General features: G+C 45.7%; 2 protein-coding genes across 2 annotated transcripts; one reads left to right on the top strand and one right to left on the bottom strand.

Annotated features, from left to right (window-relative positions):
* Positions 1 to 6,734: 6,734 nt before the first annotated feature.
* On the top strand, positions 6,735 to 14,853 carry SERINC3 (serine incorporator 3). The gene is made up of 10 exons (XM_084218034.1): positions 6,735 to 6,828; positions 7,311 to 7,472; positions 7,927 to 8,120; positions 8,872 to 8,951; positions 9,653 to 9,790; positions 10,641 to 10,810; positions 11,542 to 11,632; positions 12,018 to 12,195; positions 12,989 to 13,216; positions 13,914 to 14,853. Exons 1-10 carry the CDS (start codon positions 6,790 to 6,792, stop codon positions 14,050 to 14,052), a joined length of 1,419 nt encoding a protein of 472 aa, XP_084074160.1. The 5' UTR covers positions 6,735 to 6,789; the 3' UTR covers positions 14,053 to 14,853.
* Positions 14,854 to 15,252: 399 nt separating this feature from the next.
* Positions 15,253 to 24,285, bottom strand: TTPAL (alpha tocopherol transfer protein like). The gene is made up of 6 exons (XM_084218038.1): positions 24,253 to 24,285; positions 22,553 to 23,005; positions 21,631 to 21,824; positions 19,749 to 19,859; positions 18,871 to 19,068; positions 15,253 to 17,153 (listed from the first exon to the last, which is right to left on the bottom strand). The coding sequence occupies exons 2-6, from the start codon at positions 22,989 to 22,991 to the stop codon at positions 17,070 to 17,072; spliced, it is 1,026 nt and encodes a 341-aa protein (XP_084074164.1). The 5' UTR covers positions 22,992 to 23,005; positions 24,253 to 24,285; the 3' UTR covers positions 15,253 to 17,069.
* Between the last annotated feature and the right edge of the window lie 484 nt (positions 24,286 to 24,769).

Genomic DNA, 24,769 nt, shown 5'->3' with positions numbered 1-24,769 from the left:
TGCCTTTTAATTAAAAATTAAGTCGTCCTGTAGAGTCTGAAGAAATTTCTGCCATTATCTCAAAAAAACCCAACAAATTCAGAACTGAGCTATTATTTGTACCAGGGGGAAATGACTCTGCTTCTGCCACTGAAACACCTGGGTACGTCAGGCTGAGCACTGTGACCTGCTTTGGTTTCCTACGGACACGCTCAGGTTGGCAGGAACACGACGCGCTCAACGTGCGCTGTAAAACGGCTGCGTGCGTCTGCAGCTCAGCTTTCTCAAGTGTGCTCTGCAGCAGGAAGCTGGTTGTAAGATCCCCTGATAAACCAACACACAGCCCTCAGTTCTTCCCCTTCCTTCCCTTCCAGGATTAAGATTGTGGCTGTTTCTGCCCCCAGTGCACGTGGATGCTGTGAATGCTGAGCCTTGTCAGCTCTTGCCCTGCACTGCCTTCTGCAAACCGCTTGATTTACACCCTCTTGGGCAACAGCACTATTGAACCCAGAGATGTGACTAGCATGGCATTGTATTATTAGACTTCCCCAGCGCACTTTTACTTCTAAATCATCTGGGATGGGAAAAACAGATAAAGAAGAATGTCATGACTCATTCTCCAGTGCCACGGAGGTTCAGAACAACCAGAAAAGAGTTAGCAGCACAGCCATCCCCCCCCCAGTAGTATTTCAGACGATCTAAATACAGAGTTCCTTTCTGAGCTGGATGCCCATTTTGGTTATCTTAAAAGTATTTCTGGAACTCTTGGCCAACTTTAAACAAACAAACAGGGAGAAATATTTGTGAAGATAACACGGCTGAGAGTGTTTGGTTACTGAGTCTTTCTAAGTTTAAGGTTTTAGTTTTTAGACTATTTCTTAAAAGCTTGTGAATAGAAGAAAAAAGTACTCTGGAGATGTTAAGTACACAACCATCCCAACTATGGCTTTGGAATAACAATCATTCAACTTAGCAAATATCAAACGTGGGAAGGGATTTATCTGACGCATCTATATGATCATGTGAACTCCTTTCTCAAGGAGAAACAGTCTCTGCTGGAGACACAAGAGGAAGGAACTGTTTTGCCTTCTTTAAAAAAATATAACAACATAAGCAACTGTAACATGCTCAAAGCTTCCTGGCACAAATGCAAAAATGCAACATCTGAAATGTCAGCTGGTAAGCTGAGAGGATTTACATGATTTAAAAGATTTATGAGAAAGAACTATTTAACTGGCTTCAGAGCATCTTGGAAAGCAGCAGTGGGGGGGACAATGCAAAAGAAGGGGAAAAAATCTCTAGCTAAGAGAAATTATCATGGCCAGTATGATTCTGTATTGCTCTTTATAGTGCAAGAAAAAAAAAATGGGTCAGGCACTCATAGGATTTTAAGCTGAATTTAAAGATGAATGAAGGGAGTCTGCCATGAGTCTGGGATATGCCCATTTTCTCATATTGCTTGTTGACTCACATAGTCCTGTGGCTCACCTAAAGCCACACAACTCATTGCTGCTCAAGGCAGGATTAAATCAAGAAATTCTTGACTTTTCCTCCCACTGTTGTTTCACTAGAAGCTGTTCTGCTGATACACAAAGGCTGGCCAGCTGGATTTCAGTGCAGGCTCTCAGGGGAGAGATGGGGTCACAGAGACAGGGGAAATAAATCCTGCCTTAATAAAAAGATAATATATCAAGCAAGGAAAAGGCATGAAAGCATTTGAAACTATAAACTCAGCAACATTTATAAGTGTGTTTTGGCAATGCTCAAGTGGAAGATTGCTTGCTTTGTGGCTACCCACTCCTGAAGTGGGTACTTAAGAGCCTGGTCCTCAATGCCCTGCACAGCCTGAGGTGCTCCAGCACCAAAGGTGAGCCCAGCTCAGCTCTGCCAGGGGAGCAGGGGTTGGTGCTGGCTCTGCTGAGCTGGGATGGGGGAAGGTGCCAGCTCCAGCAATGCCTCTGGCTCCAAGGCTCCTCCTGGGACAGCTGGAAGCAGCTCACATCAGCACAGGGCTGGGGCTGATCCAACAGTGCCAGCCCCATCTGGGTCAGATCCTGCACCCCTGGGGGCCCTGTGCTGTTTGCAGGGTACCACATTCACCTATCATCAAACTGTTCACTTCCTCCTCCTTTTTACCAGCCATCTGTTGCTAGTGCCTTCCATGGTTCATTCACAGATGTCACTGCAGATCTTTTGTGCAAAATATTCCCTCCAATCTATCTCTGTTTATATTTTATTGTTACAGGGTTTTTTATATAAGCTTTTATTTTATCTTATTTAAATACTTTTCAATACATTTAAGTTTCACGAATGCTTCCATAAACAACGAGATGAAAGAGCTCAGTAATATCATTCCAGGGTATTAGATTAAGGTGAACATTTTTCTCCATCTGTTTCAGCAATAACCTAAATTAATGCAGTTTCCAGACCAGAGCACATGATCTTAAGTGAACTGAAGAGAGTGAAAAGGTCTCTGGTGACATATAAAGACTTAGAGGAGATTGAACAAAGGTGTCCAATAAAATAAATTTCTGGCCAAACAGAACTGGAAAGACACAGAGATTACAATTCCTTCTATCATAACAGCAGTGACTCATCCAGTTGCATAGTCACTTGGGGTGAAAAAGAAAACAGTTACTCAATCTCTCAGGGATTTAGACACAGAAGAATATATTATGCAAGTTTTAGCTGCGTTACTAATGGCCTTGAAGCACACAACTCTACTATGACTCTCACTCAGCTCAGCAGATCACAAATAAGATGACTCACGTATCCATGACATGATAGGAAAATAGAGAGCCTAAGAAGTGCAGAGGCAGGTGCTAATACAGTCACAGAGCATGCAGTCAAGGGAAGAAGAGATTTATAAAACCAGGAGCAAAGGACTGCAGAGAAATCAGCTTTGTATCTGGAGGCTCGAGGGCATGGACTGGGTTGATTTTTCTTGGTGTCACATCAGGAGGCTGTGAGTGTGAAGGCAGGCTGTGTGCAGATGAGCCAGGACACTCACCTGTGTGTCCCCAGGGAACGGCAGCAGAGCTGGCCCTGGTGTCTGCATGGCAGCGCTGAGCGAGCTGTGCACAGCACACACCACTGAAACTCATCCACAAACTTAACAATATTTATACTTGGCAGGACTTCCTACCCTGCTGGTGCATCGTGATTCTGCAGAAGCTGTTAACTCTGATTGTTTAAAGACTAATTAAACCCACTAGTGGTGCCAGCCATAGCAGTATTTTGCCCATTATCTCATGACTTACCTCCTCATGGATGAGGGCTTTGACAGCTGTTCTCAAAGCACTGCTTAAAATCTGAATGGTTGGGCAGAGCTCAATTCAAATTCTGGACTAAACAGCTGGAAAAGCAGTTGTTCCAAGAGAACTGTAATTCTTTATGCTCTGGAGCTCAAATCAAAGCACAGATGTAAATGTAGCTTAAAGCTAAACACTTTACAGAAGTCAAATAATTAGGAGGATTATATTAGAAAGGTGATGTCAATACATCTAAATTAGGAAGTTTATGCAGGCCAGAGCACAATAAGATGTTTACACCTGCATATGAGTCAAGCCAAGGCTACTGTAGGAACACAGACAACATCTGATTATAATTTTTTAATTTTTACAGACAGTTTGGCACAGCCATTTCAAGTGGCAGTTCCTATTGCCTAACTGAAAAATTCTGGATGGTCAAAGGATTATTCAATTATAATGTGTCTGTGTGATTTATTGCCTGCAAAAACACAGCCCATGCAAAGCAGGAACTCTCACATACTCAGGGGAAGATCAGGAAAAATTCTGCGTTTTTGTTATCACAGAAAGGAGACCCTTGAGAGTAACAAGAATAGCACTAACGCACAAGCTTGAGTGACAATTTTTTATGAGCTCAGTTGCACAAAGGAACTGCAGAGAACTGCTTTCAAATGACTAAATCTGACACATTTCCTTTAAATATTACCTAATTCCAAGGGGTTTATTCTAGGCATTTCAGCTCACATATGTATGGGATGTAATGTATAGATACAGAAGGGATGCACCATTTCTTTCTGCTGTCAGAGCTGATTAACAAACCAGAGCAGGGTATTTTTGTACAAACCAGGATAACCTCCTGCCATATCCTGTCTCCTTCCCAGAGCTGACAATCCTTAGGCTGACTTCATCCTTATCTCCTGTTAAACATGTAGGGGTTTAGCTGATGTGATGCAGAATCAGAGGGGGTTTTTGCTGGGAAGTAAAATGAGCACTTGGAAATCTCTTGTTACGTGGACAGTGGAAGGAAAAAGCTTTTTATCTGCATCCTTTGTCTCTGCCCAGCATAACCCAGTGGAGGATCACCAGTACTTAACAAAACTATTTGTCTCATAAATTTCCTGAGAAGAAAACACTTGCAGGTTCAAGATTTAGATGAGTTTCATCACTGCATTACTAATACACACTATTCCAATGAATTTGAATTATTTGCCCAGGATTACTGGGAACACAGAATTTGTGATTGTGCCTTTATTCTGCATATATGCACTGGAACAAACAGTGAGGGAGCAGGGATATGGCAAAAGCCTTCTTAGGGATCCAGCTGGTGCAACCAGAAGGGTAATAAAAATACATCAGCAATAAAGTAAAGGCTCATCTATTATCTGAAAGAAGCACAGTTCCAATGATTTATGGAGTGACCTTTTTCTGAAAGAAGCCTGTATGTCCTCATGAATAAGGCTGATTGCAAGAGATGATACTGTTAACATAGTGTTCATATATTCTGAGTGTTAAAACTGCTGTGGAAAATAAGTGGCAGGTTTACTGGATGCTCTTTGTCATTTCTTGGCAATTTTAGATGGCAGTAAAGCTGTCATTCTGATTATTAGTGCCTTTCTGAGATGGAAGCAGTTTTTTTGGACAGGGACAGTGTGAAGGGTCTGACAGAGTGTAAAGTGATGTGCAATAGCTGGAACTGTTACAGCCAGAAAATATCCTATAACCCCAGCTGGTCAGTTCTGCCCTGTGATATTGTGCAACACTAATGCCAATAAAAACCAATGCAAACTGCCTTCCTGAACCTCTGTGCAAACTTTTGTCAAATCCTTGTGCTGTTACATCATCACAGCCAACTCTCATCCATTTCATTTGCTCCCAGACTTTTGTGAGGAGGAGTGAAATCACTCAGCTGTCCCTCTCCACCTCCTCCAGGCTGCAGCCTGTGCAGTGTGCTGGGAATCCAGACTCAGGGAAGCCCCTGTGCTCTGGGCAGCTGCAAAACAGCGTCTCCTTTCACCTGGCTCCTCCACCTTCCTCTTCTTCCATGTTAGAGGAGCCCGCCTGCAGCTTTTGCAGCTGTGCACCTTCCAAGTATGAACTGAGCCAGGTGTGAACTGCTGCAGAAGTGTCACCTTGAGAATCCCCACCTGTGAAAAGCTCCTGAGCTTTCCTACTTCCACCCAGAGTTCGTCTAACACTACAGGCCAAAATTCATGGACACCCTTCGGTGCTCAGAGAGTCATAAACAAAAGGAGGGGCAGCAAAGTGGTATTGGGAAAAGGTTCTTCATCCAAAAGGACAGGCTGGGACAGGCTCCCCAGGGCAGTGGTCACGGCCCCAAGCCTGCCAGGGCTCAAGGAGTGTTTGGACAACACTCTCAGGCACATGGTGGGATTCCTGGGCTGTCCATGCACGGCTGCGAGCTGCACTCCATGATCCTGATGGAACTGTCCCAACCTGGGGCATTCTGTGTGAGGTGAGTTCTGGGATTCCTGGGCTGTGAGCTGCACTCCATGATCCTGATGGAACTGTCCCAACCTGGGGCATTCTGTTGGATGTGAGTTCTGGGATTCCTGGGCTGTGAGCTGGGCTCCATGATCCTGATGGAACTGTCCCAACCTGGGGCATTCTGTGGGATGTGAGTTCTGGGGCACAAGCACTTACTTGAGTCTTTTACCACGATCGCTCAAGAGTGGGAAGGAGTTACAGATTCTGCCACGGTCAAACAGCTTCGAGAGGCTGAGCAGGTCCACGGCAGCCTGGCAGGGCAGGTGACAGCAGTGTCGCCAGCCCCCGGGCCGCGGCCATTGCTCGCACCACGGTCACACAGGCTCGACATGAAGTGGCAGAAGTGACCACTCGGTTCCTCGGGCATCCCGCTGGTGGCGGTGCCGGTGGTGAGTCACGGTGACGCGGTGTCACTCACCCGGCCGTGACGCCTGTCACCGCGCCGGGCGCGCCCCGTGGGCCCGAGGGCTCGCAGTTACCCGGGGCACGACCCGCGCCAAGGCGCCCTGCGGGTGCGGGTGCCCAGGGGAAGGGAAAGGCGGTGCGCAGTGTCACAGTGCCGGGCGGGGCGGGGGCGGCCCGGTGCCACCCCGGTGCCACCCCGGTACCAGCCCGGTGCCAGCCCGGTGCCCGCCACCCGCGCTGCTGCCATGGCAACGGCCGCGTACCCCGGCACCGCCGAGCGCCCCCAGCGGCCGCGGGCCGCTATGGAATGGCTGCCGGGCTGCCCAGCGGCCTCACTCATTGGCTATCACACTGCAGGGACCGCCCACTCACTGACCTTTTGACCAATCAGCATCCCCCTTCCCCGCTGCGAAGGCGGAAGTAGTGTTGATAAACAACATCGCCCCGCCCCTACCCTCGCCGACCCTCCAGCTCCGCCCCCTGGCGCGCGGCTGCATCGCGCCTTCTCATTGGCGGGCGGTCGTCCCTGCGCTGGGAAGCAGCCAATCAGCGGTGGCGGCGGCGGCTCGGGGCGGAGCCCGGCTGGCCCCGCCTCTTGCCGCGGGCTGTGGGCGGAAGCAGGAAGCGGGCGGAGGGCGGCGGCGGCGGCGCCATGGGGGCCGTGCTCGGGGTCTGCTCGCTGGCCAGCTGGGTGAGTGCGGGGCTCCGCTCCCGCCGCGAACCTGCCCTTCACACCCCGGACCTCCCCTTACATCCCGGGGAGCGCGGCCGGGCCGGAGCGGCGCCTCCGCTGGCGGCCCGGGGTGGGGACCACGCTGAGTCCCCGCGGGCGCAGTCGCGGTCCCGCCCGAGCTAGGGCGGCTCCAGCCCCTCGGAGCGGAGCGGTGCCCGGCTGGAGCCAGCCCTGTCCTTGCCGGGGCCCGCCTGGCCGGAGCGGGTGGCTGGCGGACGGGGCCCGCTCTGGCGAGGCCCCCGGGGCAGCCCGGGCCGATAAACGCGGTTATCTCCGGGTGTTGGCAAACGCGCTGTCAAAACCGCCGATTAGCGGCTTATCTGTGCGCTCCGGGAGTGCAGGGTCTCTAAATGCGCTTCGGGTTTTCCCTCGGTGTCGCCTAACGCGCAGGTGTCAGCTTCGAGGGGAATGCCCTTACTATTCCTGTCTGTGCCCTTCAGATTCCCTGTCTGTGCAGCGGTGCCTCGTGTTTGCTGTGCCGATGTTGCCCCAACAGCAAGAATTCGACAGTGACACGTCTTATCTATGCCTTCCTCCTCCTCCTCAGTACTGCACTTGCCTGCATTATGCTGGCACCAGGCATGGAAGAGCAGCTGAAAAAGGTATGGAGGGGCAAAATCTTTTTCTGACTGTTTTAAATGCCATTACTTGTGCCAGTGACTATTGATTTTCTTTACTTGGAATGGATTATGTGTGAGACACAAACACCCAAGTGTCCTTGTTCCTGACTTAAGAGGCTGCGTGTACAGAATGGCTTCTGGCTGAAACAGCAAATTCTGTGAATGTTCCTTTTTTAGTGCATGTCTGGTCTCTGAAATCTGACCAGACCTGGAGACAGTCAGTTGTTATCAGAGGCCTGCTGCTGGGGTATCTTAATCTTCCTGGGTGAAAAGTGTTGACACGGGGAGAGACAGATGATAATACGGTCTGAGCACAAGGTCTTTTATTCTCTGATCTCTCAGAAGTTTGTTGACTGAAAGCCTTGGCTGTTACAGGGCTTAGAAAACGTAATTGCAAATGCAGACATAAATGGAATGTGGCTTTATCTTTACCCAGATCCCTGGGTTTTGTGAGGACGGGCTGCACACTCAGATCCCGCACCTGGAGGGCTTTGTCAGCTGTGATGTGTTTGTGGGGTACAGAGCTGTCTATCGCGTCAGCTTCGCCATGGCCGTGTTCTTCTTCCTCCTCTCCCTGCTCATGATAGAAGTGAAAACAAGCAACGACCCCAGAGCTTCCATCCACAATGGGTATGTGTGAGCCAGCTGGCTGCCCTTCCAGCTGCTCTCCTCCTTCCAGCTTCTCTGCTGAACACAGTGGAAATTCCTTTATGCGTACACAGACAGCTTCGGTTTTCTTTTGGACCCAGTACAGAGTAGTGCTTTGCTCTCCTTAAAAGCTCCCTGTTTATGTAAGATGTTCAGTGTCCTGGTTGAGGGTGCCACTGTGAGGTGGGGCAACCAAAAGGGCAGTGCTCTGTGTTTTCTAGAGATGTCAGATTGCAGCTAGTTTATATCTCCAACCTTGTGCTGCCTCTGGCACTCGTTGGGTCATTCTCAAGGCCAGCCTGACTCAGCCAGCAGAAACTGGTTTCTGATTTCCAGTTCCCTGATTTAACTGAGTTAGTTTTGGGCTGGATGACTGAATCATCATAGAGTCATTTAATTGGAAAGGGACCTCTGGAGAGCATAGAATCATAAAATTACAGAATGGTTTGAGTTGGAAGAGACCTTAAGACCATCCCCTTCCACCCCCCCTGCCCTGGGCAGGAACACCTTCCACTAGACCAGGTGGCTCAGAGCCCCATCCAGGCCTGGCCTTGAGCACTTCCAGGGATGGGAAGTCCTCAACCTCCCTGGTCAACAGGATCATGTGATCCAAAGCCCTGGCTGGAGCAGGACCAAGCTGCTTACAGGTCATGTAACAGCACATGACTACTGTGTGTGAACTGACTGTGTGTGGAGTAAGACCAATATTTACGATTTCTATCTTCTTTTAAAGGTTTTGGTTCTTCAAAATAGCTGCCATCGTGGCTATCATGGTTGGAGCATTTTATATCCCTGAAGGGCCTTTCACAAGAGGTACAGTTAATGTTCATCATGGAATTCTGACTTGTATAAGCTCAAACCTTTTTACAGATTAATAGGCAGTACTGAAAGTTCTTTTATAGAAGATGGAGTTTCTGCCCATCTTTGTTGGAGTACCTTGGTCCATCCAGTATTTTGGTGACCAGCTGGAGTTATGGCAATAAGAAATCCCTTTTCAACCTAATAGGTTTTGTTTATTGGTAATTTTCTGCTTCATGTGACAGCCACTACTGAGCTGATCTTCTGACACTAAACTGGGGGCAACTCAGAACACTGACAAATGCTTAATACTTCCCTAGAATCTCTGAAAAATCTGTGTGGGAAGCCTCTGCTGTCTGGCCACATCAGAGGAACTTGAAAGGGTTGTTGACCCTCAAAGAAATGTGGCATGATGGCACTTATGTACTCAAAGATGCCACATGTTAGATGTTGCCTCGTTCTGAAAATGTGTTGGGCTAAACATTCCCATGTGCACCTTGTCCAGGGATGCTTGGCTGCATCCCTGAAGAGCTGGGACTCCTTCCATGCTCCTGCCAGCCTGAGGCAAAGTGATTAACAGCATCTGCATTTCTAATTACAGTTTCAGTTTTTTTCATTATTTGTCTACAGTATGATTAGGACCTTTTTTGTTTTTAAACAGAGTCAACATCCACGTGATGAAAGCTAACCTTTTTTTTTCTTGCACCCTTTTCTAGCTTGGTTTTGGATTGGTGTTTCTGGAGCCTTCTGCTTCATTCTTATCCAGTTGGTTCTACTTGTGGATTTTGCTCACTCTTGGAATGAGAGCTGGGTTGAGAAAATGGAGGAGGGGAATTCTAAATGCTGGTATGCAGGTAAGAATCTTAACCTGTGAAGGATTTTTTTGTACTGCCCAGTAGCCTGCAGAATGTCATTTACTGGTTTGCAGACATACTTAGAATTAAACTGCACAGTGTCCCTGAGCCACAGCTGTAAACACCTGAAATTAACAGCAGCCATGTTTTCTTCTTCTTGTTCAATAAAATGTGAAATATTTTAGGCTTGTGAGTAGCACATCTGACAGTCCTAATAAACCCCACTTGCCTGGTTTGCAGGGTGTGTGCAGAGCTCAGAGCCTGGTTCTGTTCAAACCTGAGCTCTGCTCTGCCCCTCCCCTGCTGTGTCCCCAGGAGCTCAGTTGTGTCTGTGACAGTGGCTGCAGTACCACACTGAGAGTGCCTTGGTGCCTGCTCCCCAGCTGGCCACTAATTACAAAGTGCTAATTGTTGTGGCTCTTAGCTCATAGCTAAGAATGCTGCAACAGCATTTTGTGGCTTCTTACAAAGAACAGAGTGGAAACAAAAATGGGTGACCTCAAGCACAGGAATCCAGGGCAGGTAAATGTCTATGAGAAGTGTGCAAAGAACACTCTCTCATTATGCCCCTGTGGCCTGATACCAGTTAAACTAATTAAAGTGCTGCTGAGAGGCAAGTCCTGTTCCCCTGATGGCAGCCCTGGCCTTTCTCTGAGCTATGCTGCTTAGTGAGCCCAAGCAGCAATTCAGCCATGCCTTACAAAAATGCAGTTTCCTAGTCTGGTGTTGTGACCCAGACTAGGTGAGGAAGAAATGTCTTACTGCAGTGTGAGCTGGACATAAAGCCACATTAGATGTACTACTAAAACTATATGTGTAATGTAAATTTTTAATTTTTTTTTTCCTCCAGCTCTGTTGTCCTGTACAAGCTTGTTCTATGCCTTGTCCCTGGTTTTTGTCATTCTCTTCTACGTTTTCTACACGAAGCCTGATGACTGCACTGAGAACAAATTCTTCATAAGCTTTAACATGATCCTGTGCATTACTGTCTCCATTGTTTCTATCCTTCCAAAAGTTCAGGTATTACTTTTCTCTGCTCTTTTCTTCTGACATACCAAGCAGGGATGAAGTGAGAAGGATGTAGTAGCAGTTCAGTCAGACATAAGAACTTTAAAACTTGGCTATCATAGTTATGCTAGTTAGGAACTTAAAAAAAAGATCTTGCTCTGTAACCATTTTACTACATAGTAACACATTTCTGAAGAGAGGCTTTTTTGAGCTATCATGGTTTTGGACTTTGTTTCCATGTGGAGAGGACTGCTGGCATGGTTTTAGTGGTGAAGGCCCTGCCAGAACAGAGGAGTCTGTTAGGGAGGAACAAAGTAGCTAGAGAGTTATTTGCTTAACACTGTGGCTTTGAAATTAGGGTAAACTTGTTTAATATGAGAGGAAAGTTGCATGTTACTAGATTCTGAACTGGTATTGTTTAAATCACATGCTAGATTCACATCTACAAAATTGTTTTAAAAGGTTGAGATTAACTCAGTAAAAGCCTGTAACTGAGTCTTGGGCACAAAAGAAAAAGTATTTAGTTTGCTTATTCTTTCTCTGTTTGAGTTGCTTTTTGCATAAATTGTATAACTCTAAGGAGTTTCTTCTAGTCTTTCAAACATACAGCAAAGCCCAATGCATTTCTACAGCAATGGTTTTCATGCTAGTAATAGTTTCATCTGTGGCAGTGGGGTAAAACCATCCAACTCTAGGTAAAACTTGCCCTTTTGACCTTGGCTTGCTCTTCTGCTTTGGAACAGGAACATCAGCCTCGCTCTGGCCTCCTCCAGTCCTCGGTCATCACACTCTACACCATGTACCTCACTTGGGCAGCCATGTCCAATGAGCCTGGTAAGCAATAACATATTTTGGTGTGAAAGCAGAACTTGATGGCTATTACAGATCACTCCGTGGGAATTGCTGATCTGTTCAGATCAAATCCAGTGAGGCTGAAAACCTGACTTGACTGAAACCATCAAACTGCCTCTTTGCAGAACAAAACTGGAGTGTTGTAAGGGGGAAAAAGAAACAGTGTCAGGGCATTCTGATGTTGTTTATTTATTATAGCCTTGTCTAGCTCACAGGCAGGAAAAATATTGCAGGCAATTTCTGCCTCTGGAGAATTGAAGAGATCAGCAGTTAAAGGGAATGAAAAATTGCAAGCTTACCTGTCATCTTTTCTTAGCTAAATGCTGGCAAAGCTCATCTCTCTAATCTGCCTTGAAATCCCTTTCAGAAAGAGACTGTAACCCAAGTCTGCTGAACATCATCACCCAGATGGCTGCACCCACATCTGTTCCAGCCAATGCCACTGTCCCTCCTGCCACTCCTGCTCCACCCAAGTCCCTGCAGTGGTGGGATGCCCAGAGTGTTGTTGGACTGGTTATCTTTGTCCTTTGCCTCTTGTATTCCAGGTAGGATCTGCACTGCTATCCAGTGGTAAAGAATTGGGGTTTGCCTCCTTTGTTTAAATCTGGGTCTAGTGCAAAATGTACCTGCATTTATTCACATCCAGCTGCTGTCTCAGGCCCAAGGCCAAATGTGGCTCATAAACCTGTGTTTTGCTTTGTGCATGAGGATAAGCCTTGTAAGCCCAATCCAGATAACAGAACATGTGTTACAGATGATTGGAGGGATGGAGCACCTCTCCTGAGGGGGAGGGTTGGGAGAACTGGGTTTGTTCAGCCTAGAGAAAGGAAGGCTTTGGGGTGACCTAATCGTGGCTTTCCAGTGCCTGAAGGGAGCCTACAAAGAACATAGAGAGAGACTTTTACAAGGACATGGATTAACACTGGAAGACTAAGTTTAGATTAAATATTAGGAAAAAAAAAAATCTTTACTGTGAGGGTGATGAGGCATTGCAATGGTTGTCCAGAGAAGTTGTGGGTGCTCCATCCCTGGAAGTGTTCAAGGCCAGGCTGGATGGAGATGTGAGCAACTTGGTCTAGGTGTACTGTGTCCCTGCCCACAGCAGGTGGATTGGAACGAGATAATCTTTAGGGTTCCTCCAAACCCTATGATCTGGGACTAGGATTGCTGTTTAATTAAGTTAACAAAACCTTGGATAAAAACAGTTGGAGGAATTTCTAGATGGATTTAAAAACATATTATTTGCTAGTCCCAGACATTCACTGTGGTCCATTGCTTGCCTGATTGTCAAACGCAGCTGGAGTTGTTAACCAGGTCTCTCTTTGGGTTACACTGCAGCATCCGCTCTTCAAGTAACAGCCAGGTGAACAAGCTGACCCTGTCTGGCAGTGACACTGCCATCCTGGAGGACACTGTGGGGACAGGCAGTGGCACAGCCGAGGAGGGCGAGGTGCGCCGCGTCACGGACAACGAGAAGGATGGCGTCCAGTACAGCTACACCTTCTTCCACTTCATGCTCTTCCTCGCCTCTTTGTACATCATGATGACACTCACCAACTGGTACAGGTAAGAGCCAGAGGGGAGGTGATGGCTTCTGTGGGGATAGGAGACTCCAAATGCTGCCAGGCTGGTGAAGGGGCTGTTCCTGTCCAGCTGCAGTAGAGCTGTCCCTTCTCAGTTCAGTGTCACTGTATTGAGATGTGAGCAGGCAGCATGGCACAATCAGCAGCTGTGGTGCCAGGGCATTACTTGGGCAGAAAGTGTGGCTGCTATTCTTCAGCTGGATGAGTAGTAGGAAGGATACACATGGAATTGGTTTCAGGTGGCCTCCTCCAAAGTTTGTTAGAAACCGAACTTCTGCACTGCTGTTAGTGGCTCTTCATCCTGGGAAAGTTGTGCAGGGACAGCCATATGTGCTGCTTATCAGAGATGTGATTTCCTACATCTGTTGGAAACACTTGCACATGCCCTCTGCTGTTGCAGGTCATAACCACTGCTCCCAGGACATTGTATGAATTAGCAAATACTTCTTGAACAGCAGCACATCAGCATGGGCAAGCAGGCTTGAAAAGTGGGTTCCGAGAACAACAGCCAGTGATGGAGCCACAGGAAATGCTGGCTTAGTTGTGTCACTATGTTCTCACAAAGGGCCTTGCATTGGAGTGCCCCAAAGGATTGCCCTCGGTTCAGATTCATATGAGGGGTACCAAGGAGCAGGGGGAGGTGCTTTCTGTGTGTGCTAATGGAATTCTTTACTTTGTAGCCCTGATGCAGATTTCAAAACCATGACAAGCAAGTGGCCAGCCGTGTGGGTGAAGATGACCTCCAGCTGGGTTTGTCTGCTTCTCTATCTTTGGACCTTAGTGGCTCCTCTTGTCCTTACTAATAGAGACTTCAGTTAAGTTCCTGCACCTGTCTGAGCTTACAAAAGTGGGGAACTCTTTGCTGACAGCCAAAATGTTCATTTATTGCTTTAGTTATCATTTCTTATGTTGGTATTAAAATGCAGTTGGATAGACAGTTATATATTGCATAATGCTTGATGCAGCATCAAAATTGTCAGTTATCTTTCTATTTTAACCTTTACCAGGGTTATCTTATTACTGCATTTTTAAAATTCACTACGGCTGCGTTGTCAAAGCACAAAATAAATTACCTATTCTGTCCAAAAGCCACAACCTTCTACTGAATAGAAGTTAACATTTAGTTAAATATGAAGTAATATATTTTAAAGAGCAATTATAATCAGCATAATGCACTACTCTGCTCATGCTTCAGTTTCTGGAAGTGTAAGCCATGCTGCTTGATTTCTACATTCCACTGCTAAAGTTTATTTACAGGAAAAATTTATTTAAATTACTTAACTTTGTGTTGTGGCAAAAAGCACCCTTATTCCTCACCAAAAGAACAACTCTGAAGTTGAAAAACTAGTTAACTCTTAATTCTTTTAAGACAAACTTGCCCTTTTTAAGAGGCAATTTCTATGGTAACTTCTTTTTTAGGATGTTTGCCAAATAGAGTGGTAAGTGTATGAGTAGCTTAATCAACATTATGATTATGTTGGAAAATAGAGCTTATTGATTGAGTGGTTTCAGTTGTCCAATATGCTTAATAAAAGTAACATACATGGAATTATTATTATTATTGGCTCTAAGGCATTTGCACTGTAAACTCATTTGAATAAAGCAAACTAACTACTGAAAGTGGCCCAGCTCTGTTGAAGTGTTAAGAAGCAGCATTTCCTTCTCCAGTGGAAAATACCCCATGCAGTGCTCAGCTGCTGCAGTGTCCAGCTGGATGGCACTGGGGCTTTTCTCTGTGCAGTAATCACTAAGTGACAGATTTTTTTTTGAAACAAACACTATCTTCCCTGTGAGTCTGTGAGTGTCCAATCATGTTCCTTGAAGGTGCTCAGTTCAAGTAAACTTCTGTTTCCAGCAGAAAGCAACATATTTTGCTAATGCAGTGCTGTGGTGATTATGTGTAAATGTGGAACCTGTGTGTTGTTACTGACGTTTACAGTAAAATATCCCAACATGACACAAGACAAACATATTGAAAATATCAAACGAGCAGCTGTTACAATGTGTTTAATCACCCAGTCATGCATCATAAACTTACACATTTTTCACAACTTTGTTTTATAAAATGCAATATAAAAATAAATTTTATCAAAATAAGATGTACACATAACCACCCAACACCTCTAGGCCCACATATAACAGAAAGCAAAATTAATATTTTAATGAGACAATGATTAACTTGAGCTAAAATGACATTAATGAAAATGATACTTCAGCCAGTTCCTGAAAATACCTCAGGGTTCATAACACCCATTTACAAGAGTATAAATTCAAGTACTTTTATGTACAGTTTGCAGCTACCTTTTGTGCCACCTAATGCCAATGCAATTCAAGTATCCTTCCTTATTATGTGTTGGATTTGGCAGGGATGGCTTATGTACTGGAAAAGGCATATATAAGCATGGAAAACAAAGTCATTTCAAGTGGGAAGAAGAAAAAAAGTGGTTGTAGTGCTGTAAAAAAAGACCAAACAACCCCCAAGCAAAAAACCTACCCCCTCCTGTAAGCTTTTCCTATCTATTCTCTTAACTTGCAGATAAGAGATGTTATACGTGACACATATGTTTTTTTCCAAACATGAGAAATTCTGGGAACAAACTGATGTCTTTGCTACTAATTGCTAAAGCTCAAAGAACATTCTCAGCTCTGCAACCAGGCACACATGAGCCAGAGCTGTGCTTTCTCTAAGACATGCCAAGCACTGCTCAGAGAGGCTTCAGGGTTAGAGACACAGCTCAGTGAAGCTGCAATTCCTGGCTCAGTTCTAAAGCCAAGGAACAGCAAATTAGAAATAAGAGGTGCCTGAAAAAGCCTGGCTTACTTCAACATCCTGACATCCACAGCCCAGAAGCCAGCTTTAAGAAATTCTGGAGGCACAAGACTGGCACTTTTCAGCATTGGCAGTGGTGCTGGTTTAACCCAAGCCAGCACCAGGGCCACACCAACTCCTGTGAAGAAAATTCTACCCCAGCCAAACCCAGCACAACCCTAGAACCTCATTTATTATGTTTAAATCCTATTCTTAGTGAGCAGAGGAAAGAAGAGGGTGAGGTGGATCTAGTCTGCCTACTATTTAAGGCATGCAAGAAAAAATAAAAGCCTGAAAAAGGGTGACTTTTGTAGAAGTTCCTCAGCCTTCTGCTGAACACCACTAGATTTATTTCTTTTTGAAGAACACTAAACTGAATTTTGAATATCCAACCTCCCTCTCTAGTAGTTACATAAGGGGATGAAAGGAGCTGTTCCTGCAGTCACTGTACCTCCACTTCTAACCCTGCTACACAACTAAGGAAGGATTAGCAGTGAGGCCTTCATCTCTAGGTAAAATGGTCCATTCTGGTTTTGTCAGTGGTACACTGTGACTGGAATTAAGAGGCACTAAAACAATGGAGGCACCACTCTGTTCTAGCAGTTCAGCAGTGTGGGCAGCCACTTATCTGTCCAAGTCCTGGTGCTGTGTGCTACTGGCTTCTAGGTGGCAAAAAACTGAATTAATTTCTGCAAAATAGAGTATATTCTGGTCACAAAGGAGGAGCTGCCTAGCAGTACTCTTTTACCTTAAGTAGATGAAAAGGGTAGTTGTTTTTTTCCCTGCACTAAAGGTAATAGTTACCAAAGAGGAGTTAAAATTGACTTGGTAACAAAAATAAGATGCTTTCACTGAGGAAAATTAATCTCTTCCCACCTTTAACCTACAACTGTTCACATGATGAGTTTTCTGTTCCTACAGATTCTGAACTGCCACAGAGAAAAAAAAAGCTTCATGGTTTTACCCCTTTTCAGAACCCAGTCTCTTTTTACAGTGTCAGGATGAAAGGCATGGCATTTGCCACCCCTTAGTTCCAGGATGAGGTCTGCTGCCAGGTCAGGAAGTCATTACAGAAGTTTCCTTTTGGCAGTGCAGTCATGCTGCAAGGGGGCTAAGAGGAAGAAAGACATTCAAAACAGAGTTTGGCACTTTGAAAAATGAATGTCTGAGATCCTCAAGATAATTTAGTTTTATATTTACACAGATGTAACTGGTGCCTATAATCACATTTGGCACTAAATCAAGATTTCATCCAGAGAAAGTGCTCTAGTGATAAGTTCCCAATTAGAAGGGATGGTTTTTTCCACCAAATAGTGAATTATTTCACCTTGAAGTAACAGACTGTGCTTTCCTCATCCTCGTGAGGTTTCCTATCTCCACACCATTATAGTGCAGAAAAATGTGTGCAAAAAGTGTGCTGAGAGTTAAGTCAAGACCATTAAATAAAATGAACTTGGGGAGTGGGAACAGCTTATTCAGACACAGGTATCTTACCCTGGTTTGACATCAATGTTAGTTCTGTCTCTAGACAAAGACCTAGAAGCACAGGCATACAAGTTATGGGTAAATATCACAGAGATGATTCAAGTCTAACTTCATACAGGAACATGACAACCAAAGACAAAAGAGGCCAACAAAGTTAAAAACCAAGTTGTAACATTTCACAGAAGAGCTGACAAGCACAGTGAACAAAATGCTACAATATCAGGAAATTTAAGAATGTGCTTTTAAAAAGCCTGTCTGCATTTTGGTTTCACAGACTTAAAACTCAAATTCAGCCCAAAGTAACAAGCTAAAGCAGCACCTTGCTGTCTTACATGAAGTATTGCCTTCTATGCATCACATGCCAACTGCTACAAAACCTCCTCACACATCCTGGGTATGAGGTACTTACCCAATTCCTTATCTCAACCAGAAAAGAACTGTCAATGTGGGAAAGTGGCTGACACAGCTTTCTTTTATTTGGTCCTGAACCTCATTATTTGAGGCTGTTGTCCAATCAAAAGTCTTAGTAAAGGATCTGAAAAACTTGCTGTTTTCTGAAAATGAAGATTGCATCTGCTGGATAAACCCTGGTATAGATGTTATGGTAGTTAATCCATCAGTCACAGTTCCTCCAACTGTGAAGAGGTTTAAGAGATGATCTCCATACAGGTATTCATGAGTAAATTTTGTTCTGTATTAATTTGAAAGAAGTATTTACTGAGATATTTCAGAAACGCCAACTCACAATCTGAGCCACATGACAGAGGACAGGCCAAATTAGATTTCTATGGTTTTAAGCAATCTTCACTACAGAATTACATTTTGCAGGGTTCAAAAGCCTTTTTTCTTTCTTTCACCAGTCTTTCATTACTGGTGTTTGCAGAAGGGGAAGAGACCAGATAATCACAAAGCTCGTAAATCATCCTCACTTTTCACCTGTGTGGGGTGGGGACAAGAAATTGTCAATCTTACTTATCTGCAATAATTTTTTCCCTTTATCATTAGAAAGAAGAGGCCAGTTTGCACCATTCACACAGAAGTTGATGAGCCTCAAGTCTTCTAGATAACTTGTGCTCTTTGCTTTTACCCTACCCTGAACTCTGCCCTGCCCCCATTGTGCCCTCTCCAGCTTCCTTTGGTTCTACAGTGTAAAGTGCCTCAGCAGTCTGTCCCTAAACTGCAGGTTTAGGAGTAAGGCAGAGTTCACAACATCACCTAGCAGAGCAGATCTTAACTGTGCTGGAAAACTTCCCTCCAGTGGTTTGTTAGTAACAGTAATAGAGCTGAGGTTTCATCCCTCGCAGGGAATCATCACACTGCTTTTCATCAGCATCCCCACTCACTAGCAGGTCGTGGGGAGAGCTGTCACATGGCAGCACCAGCTCTGAGAAATCATGCAGGAAGTCCTCTTCAGAGGCCAGCAGCAGCTCATTCCAAGCAGAGATGTCCAGCTTGCCTGCAGTACCACCATACTCTTCAGGAAGGATCACTGGAGGAATGTTTTGGTGAAGGGAATTCAGATCACAGCCATGAAGAAAAAACTGAAGGAGAAAGCAAAAGAGCTTTAAAAGTGCATATCAAACACTTTGCAGCAAACTGCTGGAACAGTCAGCTAACAGGCTTATTTTGAGCTAAAGAACAACTTTAAGAAGTGATGTGTTCATGGGCAAGTGACAGCACAGAACAGTGGGCAGGTGCAGTCAGACACACCAGTGAGAGAAGTCTTGAGACAAAATCCACACCTTGTGCAGATTAAATCCCAGCAAGAAAGACCTGACATGTGCCTGGGCTCAGGGTCCAGATTCAGTTAATTCCCAAGTTCACTCATGGGATTGAAAGTACTTATCCTTGTGGAGAAGAAAACATCCTTGGCAACCACAGTCCTGTGGAGAGGACAGTAGTGCCACACAGGACCCTTGCATAAGGGAGAAGAGCAAGGAGAGGTGCACCTGGGCCAGATAATTAACCACAGGGATAACGTCCTGGATACAGAGCAAATGTACTAAAGTTCCATATTAATATTTTGCCAGTATTGAGTTCCTCAAAGTTTCTGTCTTACAGAATTTTCCCAACAGGCATATTTTTTAACATTTAAACAGAAAGTAAAATGGCACCAACATTTTTCTAACTTTTCTAATTTTTCTTTTTTTTTTTACTTAAGAGCGGCCAAGGAGGAACTTACAAACATTAATATTAATGTTAAAATCACATAAATCCTTACCCTGTTTGCAATCTTTTCCTTCAGAAAAGGCTTGATGATTGCAAAAATGCCTTTGAATATACGAGGCTCATTTATTATGTTAACAGCCTTTATTCGAATGGGGAATCCATCCTGAAGGGTAAAGAAGATTTTTATAATGCAGTTTAAAAAACATTTGCCATCTTTCTCTTTTTAAAATTTTCTGAGACTGACTGCTAGCACAACCCACTGCCTCCCAACTTTAATCTGAGGTACCAACATAAACCAATACAACAGAAATTCAACTTGTTACAGAGAGCTGTCCTAGGATGACATCTGTGAGCATAAAAAAAGAAATCAAGAGACAAGAAAACCATCCAAAAATACACTGCTGTCAGTAAATCCTCATTTCTAATGTTGATGTTTATCTCCCTTGTCAAAAACACTTAGATAACCCCTGTCCTTTGGGTATTCCCAGCCTTGATAAGGATGCAGCCACAGAGTGATGTCTGCAGCTCCTGAGGAGTCCACCACACTCAGTGCCAGAGCAGGCTGCTTCTAACAGTGTGTCCAACAAGATTTGGTGCCCAAGACACTCTAAAGTGTGTTTTTATGTGAAGAAGGAATCAAATATCACTAGGAAACACTGTTTCCCATACAGGCCAGTTTAAAACAACAGCTTATTATGGGATTTTTGCTGCAGAAATTGATTTGCAGAAATATTTTTCATAGGCAAAACCTCATGATCAGTACTTAAGGACTCAGTGAGGTTTCTTTCTCCTATAACCAGCTCTACATATATAAATCAGTCAGTGCTTGGAGTGAAAAGCAGACAAGAGGCACTGCTGGAATATTTTTCTCCATAGGAATATCAGTGAATTACCTCATCTTTACAGGAGCTGCAGCTCAGCAAGGTTGATGCAACACATTTATATTCCACCATACCTTTATGTCCTTCCCCAAGTCCAGCTATTGTTGTGTGAATATATTCCAGTAGGAACAGCAGGACACCCATGGCTTTATTTGTACAAATTAAATATGGGCTTACAGTTCAATGACCCATTTAGATCATAATGTAAAGGAGTAAGTTCTTATAAAGGCCTTCCTTAACTCAGCAGCCTCATCTCCTCCACTTCCCTGATTCTCCCTATCCTTCCTGTCCCCCCATGGATACAACAAAGGATGTAACCAGCTCAGGCCAGAGCAAAAGTAATGCTGGAATGAACCCATTCAAGAGAAGTTTTCTCATCTCACTCCTCCAGACTATAGAAACACCAAATTAAATCATCAGACCTTCGGCCACTTTGGCCAGGCTACTCCTGAGTTCTTTCCCCTTCCCATTTTGGCCAGCTTCACTGTGTTCATACCCTTGCTCTAACTTGCTCTCTAACACTACTTCCACACATCCAGGCAGAGCTGTTTTCATTATGTCTCTTGTGCTAAAGCAGCCTCTGCCTTCAGGGCATGGATGGAAATCCTCCTCAAATCACACCCATTCAGAAGTCCTCTTAACATTTTTGCAGCAGCACTTGAGCTGGAACCTGCACTTGCCCCATGGTTGGCTCTATCTCAGCTGACAGGAACCATTTAAATATCAGGACATTTCCTCACTGTCTCATCTCTAACTGCAATTCTCTGCTCTCTTTCTTCCTTACCACTGCCTAGCAGAACTGCTTTTGTCTGTTCCAACTCAAAGTCTGCATTTCTAATGCAAATTTAGTTTTAGGTATGCAAAAGTCAAAAAAAGGGGCAAGTGATGTAAGTTGGCTGTAAGGGTGTGAGAAACTGGTTGGGCAGAGACTTGTTTAACTCTGCTAGTGAAAGCCAAGATGATGACACTTGTGGTGACATAGTCAAGAACTCTACACACAGAAGCAGTCATTTACAATGCACAAGCTTATTTTCCCACCAGTTCAGGTCTTACCTGAAGAATTCCAATCACTTTTTTGGCTACAAAAGGACCAAAATGAGACGCCTTAGATAAGCTGACTCCTTTGTAGTCTGCCAGGATTACAATTCCATTCACCTGGGTCTCTTCGGACTGAATGAGTTTTTCTAAGGTTAAGTATATGGCACGAATGTTCTCAGTAATCGGATAATTACTGGGTGTCCATCTGTCTGAGGTTACAAGACAGGGATGGTAAGTCGGAGAGTGAAGATAAGCTAACAATACACAATCCAAAAAACTGATTTTCTGTTCTCCTGGACTCAAAAGTTAGTCTGTATAGCCACAGTTCTAGTTCAGATGAGTCTTTCTTAAGCAAGAGGTAAATGGCAACTCATGTTTACTTCAGGGAGCAAAGGCAATGGTTTTAAGAACCCCGTTCTCCACCCAGCACAGTTCATTAAGAGCAGTTTCAGCTCAGAAAGAAAGCAGGTAAATGGAAAAGAGAAGGATGAATGGAGAGAAATTTACAACAAGCCTGGCAGCACCAAAAGCACATGAAAGACTCTGATTATTTACACAGGAGTCAGAGCTATAGGCTTTTCTCTCTGCTTACTGTAAAAACAAATTACGAGCTTCTAAGGGTAGGCCAACAGCCCTGTTTCAATTTGAGTGACTGCATAATAATTTTCCTTGAGAAATTATATTTCCTTGAAAATTTTCATCAACCCACCTCACTGCATTTTCATTTTACCATGACCACACTTATTACTGACCCAGGAAAAGGAGCTAGAATAATGCTGGCTAAGGACCAGCATGTCCCTTCCCCAGTCAGCATTTCAAATTTGAGAGAGCCCACATACTCTGTGCAAGTCACCACTGCTCACAGCAGGGCAGGGAACAGGCTTCTGGCCCAGAAACACCTCGGGGACAAGGAACAGAGACACTCAGGACCGAGTACCTGGGCGGATGCAGACGACGTGACGTCCCTGCGGGTCCCGGTGAGGCAGCACAGTGACAAAGCCTGACTCCAGGACAGGCTTTATTGCAGATGGCTTCAGGTTACTGAACACCTCTGGCCAGGTCCTCCTGCAGGTGTGGTAGTTCACCAGGAGCTGAAGCGCTCGATCGTAATCAAACTTCCTGGCTCGGAGGAACCTCAGCAAGAAAGCATCGTCCAGGCACGTCCCCAGGGAGGGATAGTCCTTGCACACCATATCCCTGAGGGCCTGCACGTCACGGAGCCTCCATTCAGGCTTCTCCTGCAGCTCCTCCCGGGCTTTGGTAACAAGATCAGGAGACAGGGTACAAACATACTTGGGCCGGTCTGGCAGGAGCTCATTGTCTGATGGAGACCCTGCTGACGGACTTGTCCTGGTGCAGTCGCTCTCTCCTGACATAATGCGGCAGGAATCTGTCAAAAAACAAGTGCTGCACATGACAAACAAACCCACAGACTTACAACCACAGTGACTGTTTATATATTTATTATCTTCTGTATCCCTTTGTTTCCTAACAGAAGATGCTTCCTTTCCAAGAACCACAGTGAAGGCACAAGGTTCATTTTAATTCTCCTACCAGGATTAGAAAGTGCAAGTTACTCTAATCTCTTTATCCTACCTAGCAGGTAGAATGCTACCTTGGATGAAACCTAACCAATTAAAGTTAAAATACAGAATTACACAGCTTCACTGCAAAACACAGAAATTCATTTGCTTTAATGTTTATTTCCTATGTCCAGTTGAAAACTCAAGCAAAGCAAACATCCCAGTTTGTCATGATTCTCACATTTGGTCGAATTATACCCTCTTCTGAGAAGCTCCCCCATCTAAGCCCAGACAGCCAGGTGTTTTCCTTAACTTCTCTGGCAAACACAAGCACTTAGCAACACCTCTGCCCAGGTAAATGTTTTGAGCAATTCGGGAGGAGAAGCGCTTGGGAATATAAAAAATGGCTGCAGTGCACAGACCGGATAAGCAGGTTAGAAAATTGCAGACTCTTATGCCAGCACTGCATGGGTATTGAAGCTAGTTTAATCTAGTTTTAATTTTAGTGTGATGACAATATGTCTGACCTGGGAGCTGGAATTCCAAATCCAGTCACAAGTGGACAGAGATGAATAAAAATTAGAAAAATCACGAGCCTGCCATAATTCCTCTAGCTGGACCTGGGGTTGGCAGTGAAACACGGCTTTATTTTGCTGAGCTGTTGGCACTCCGTCACCCGCAGCACATCACACCGCTCCTGGCGACCACACGGAACCGCCTGCCACAGGGACACCGGTCACCATCCCCGCCCTCCTGCTGCCCTCACAGACCCCTCAGTGCCACCTCCCCTTCCCCGGCTGCTCGGGACGGGCCCCGGGAGCGCTCCCAGGGAGCGATGTACGCCCGGGGCACGGCCTGGGCTGGCCAGCACCGATCCCACCGGAGCGGGGCACAGGGGCCCCCGTGCAGCTCCCGGCCCCGCAGCCCGGCGGCACCGGAGCTCCCGCCCTGCAGCCCGGCGGCAACGGACCCTACAGTCCACCCGCATCGGAGCTCCCGGTCCCGCAGCCCGCCCGTACCGGAGCTCCCGGAGGCTCGGAGCTCCCGGAGCCCAGCAGCGCCCGGCCCCGCACCCGCCCGTACCGGAGCTCCCAGACTCCGCACCCGCCCGTACCGGAGCTGCCGCGTCCCGGCCCCGCCGCCCCGGAACGGCCCCGGCCGCCCGGAAGTGACGCGCGGGCCGCGCCTGCGCCATGGCCCGGGGGCGGGCCGCGGGAGGGGCCCGGGCCTGCGGCGGGCCCCGTGGCGGAGTGGTTCGGCCCGGTTCGGCCCCGTTCGGCCCCGTTCGGCCCGGAACCCGGGCTACCTCCGCCTCTGGCATCTGCTCCGTGCAGCGAGAGGGTGTCCGGGGACGCTCCCCGGAGGGACATCCATCCTTCAGTGCCACCTCATCCTCTGCGACAACGGCAGCCACTGCCTCCAGCCGTGAGCCACGAAGGCAGAATATTATATATATATACACATACATGTGTATATATATATATACAGACATATATACACATATGTATACACATATATACATATATCTACACACAAATATATATATGTAAATAATAGATATATTTTCTAAAACACATTTTATAAATGCATTTTACTCTTGTAAAATACATTTTGTATGTATAGAATTTATT

This window comes from Fringilla coelebs (genome assembly GCF_963513975.1).
Source record: "Fringilla coelebs genome assembly, chromosome: 18".
Lineage (NCBI taxonomy): Eukaryota > Metazoa > Chordata > Aves > Passeriformes > Fringillidae > Fringilla > Fringilla coelebs.
The sequence above is the reverse complement of the archived record's forward strand: the minus strand, read 5'-3'. Positions and strand labels throughout refer to the sequence as shown.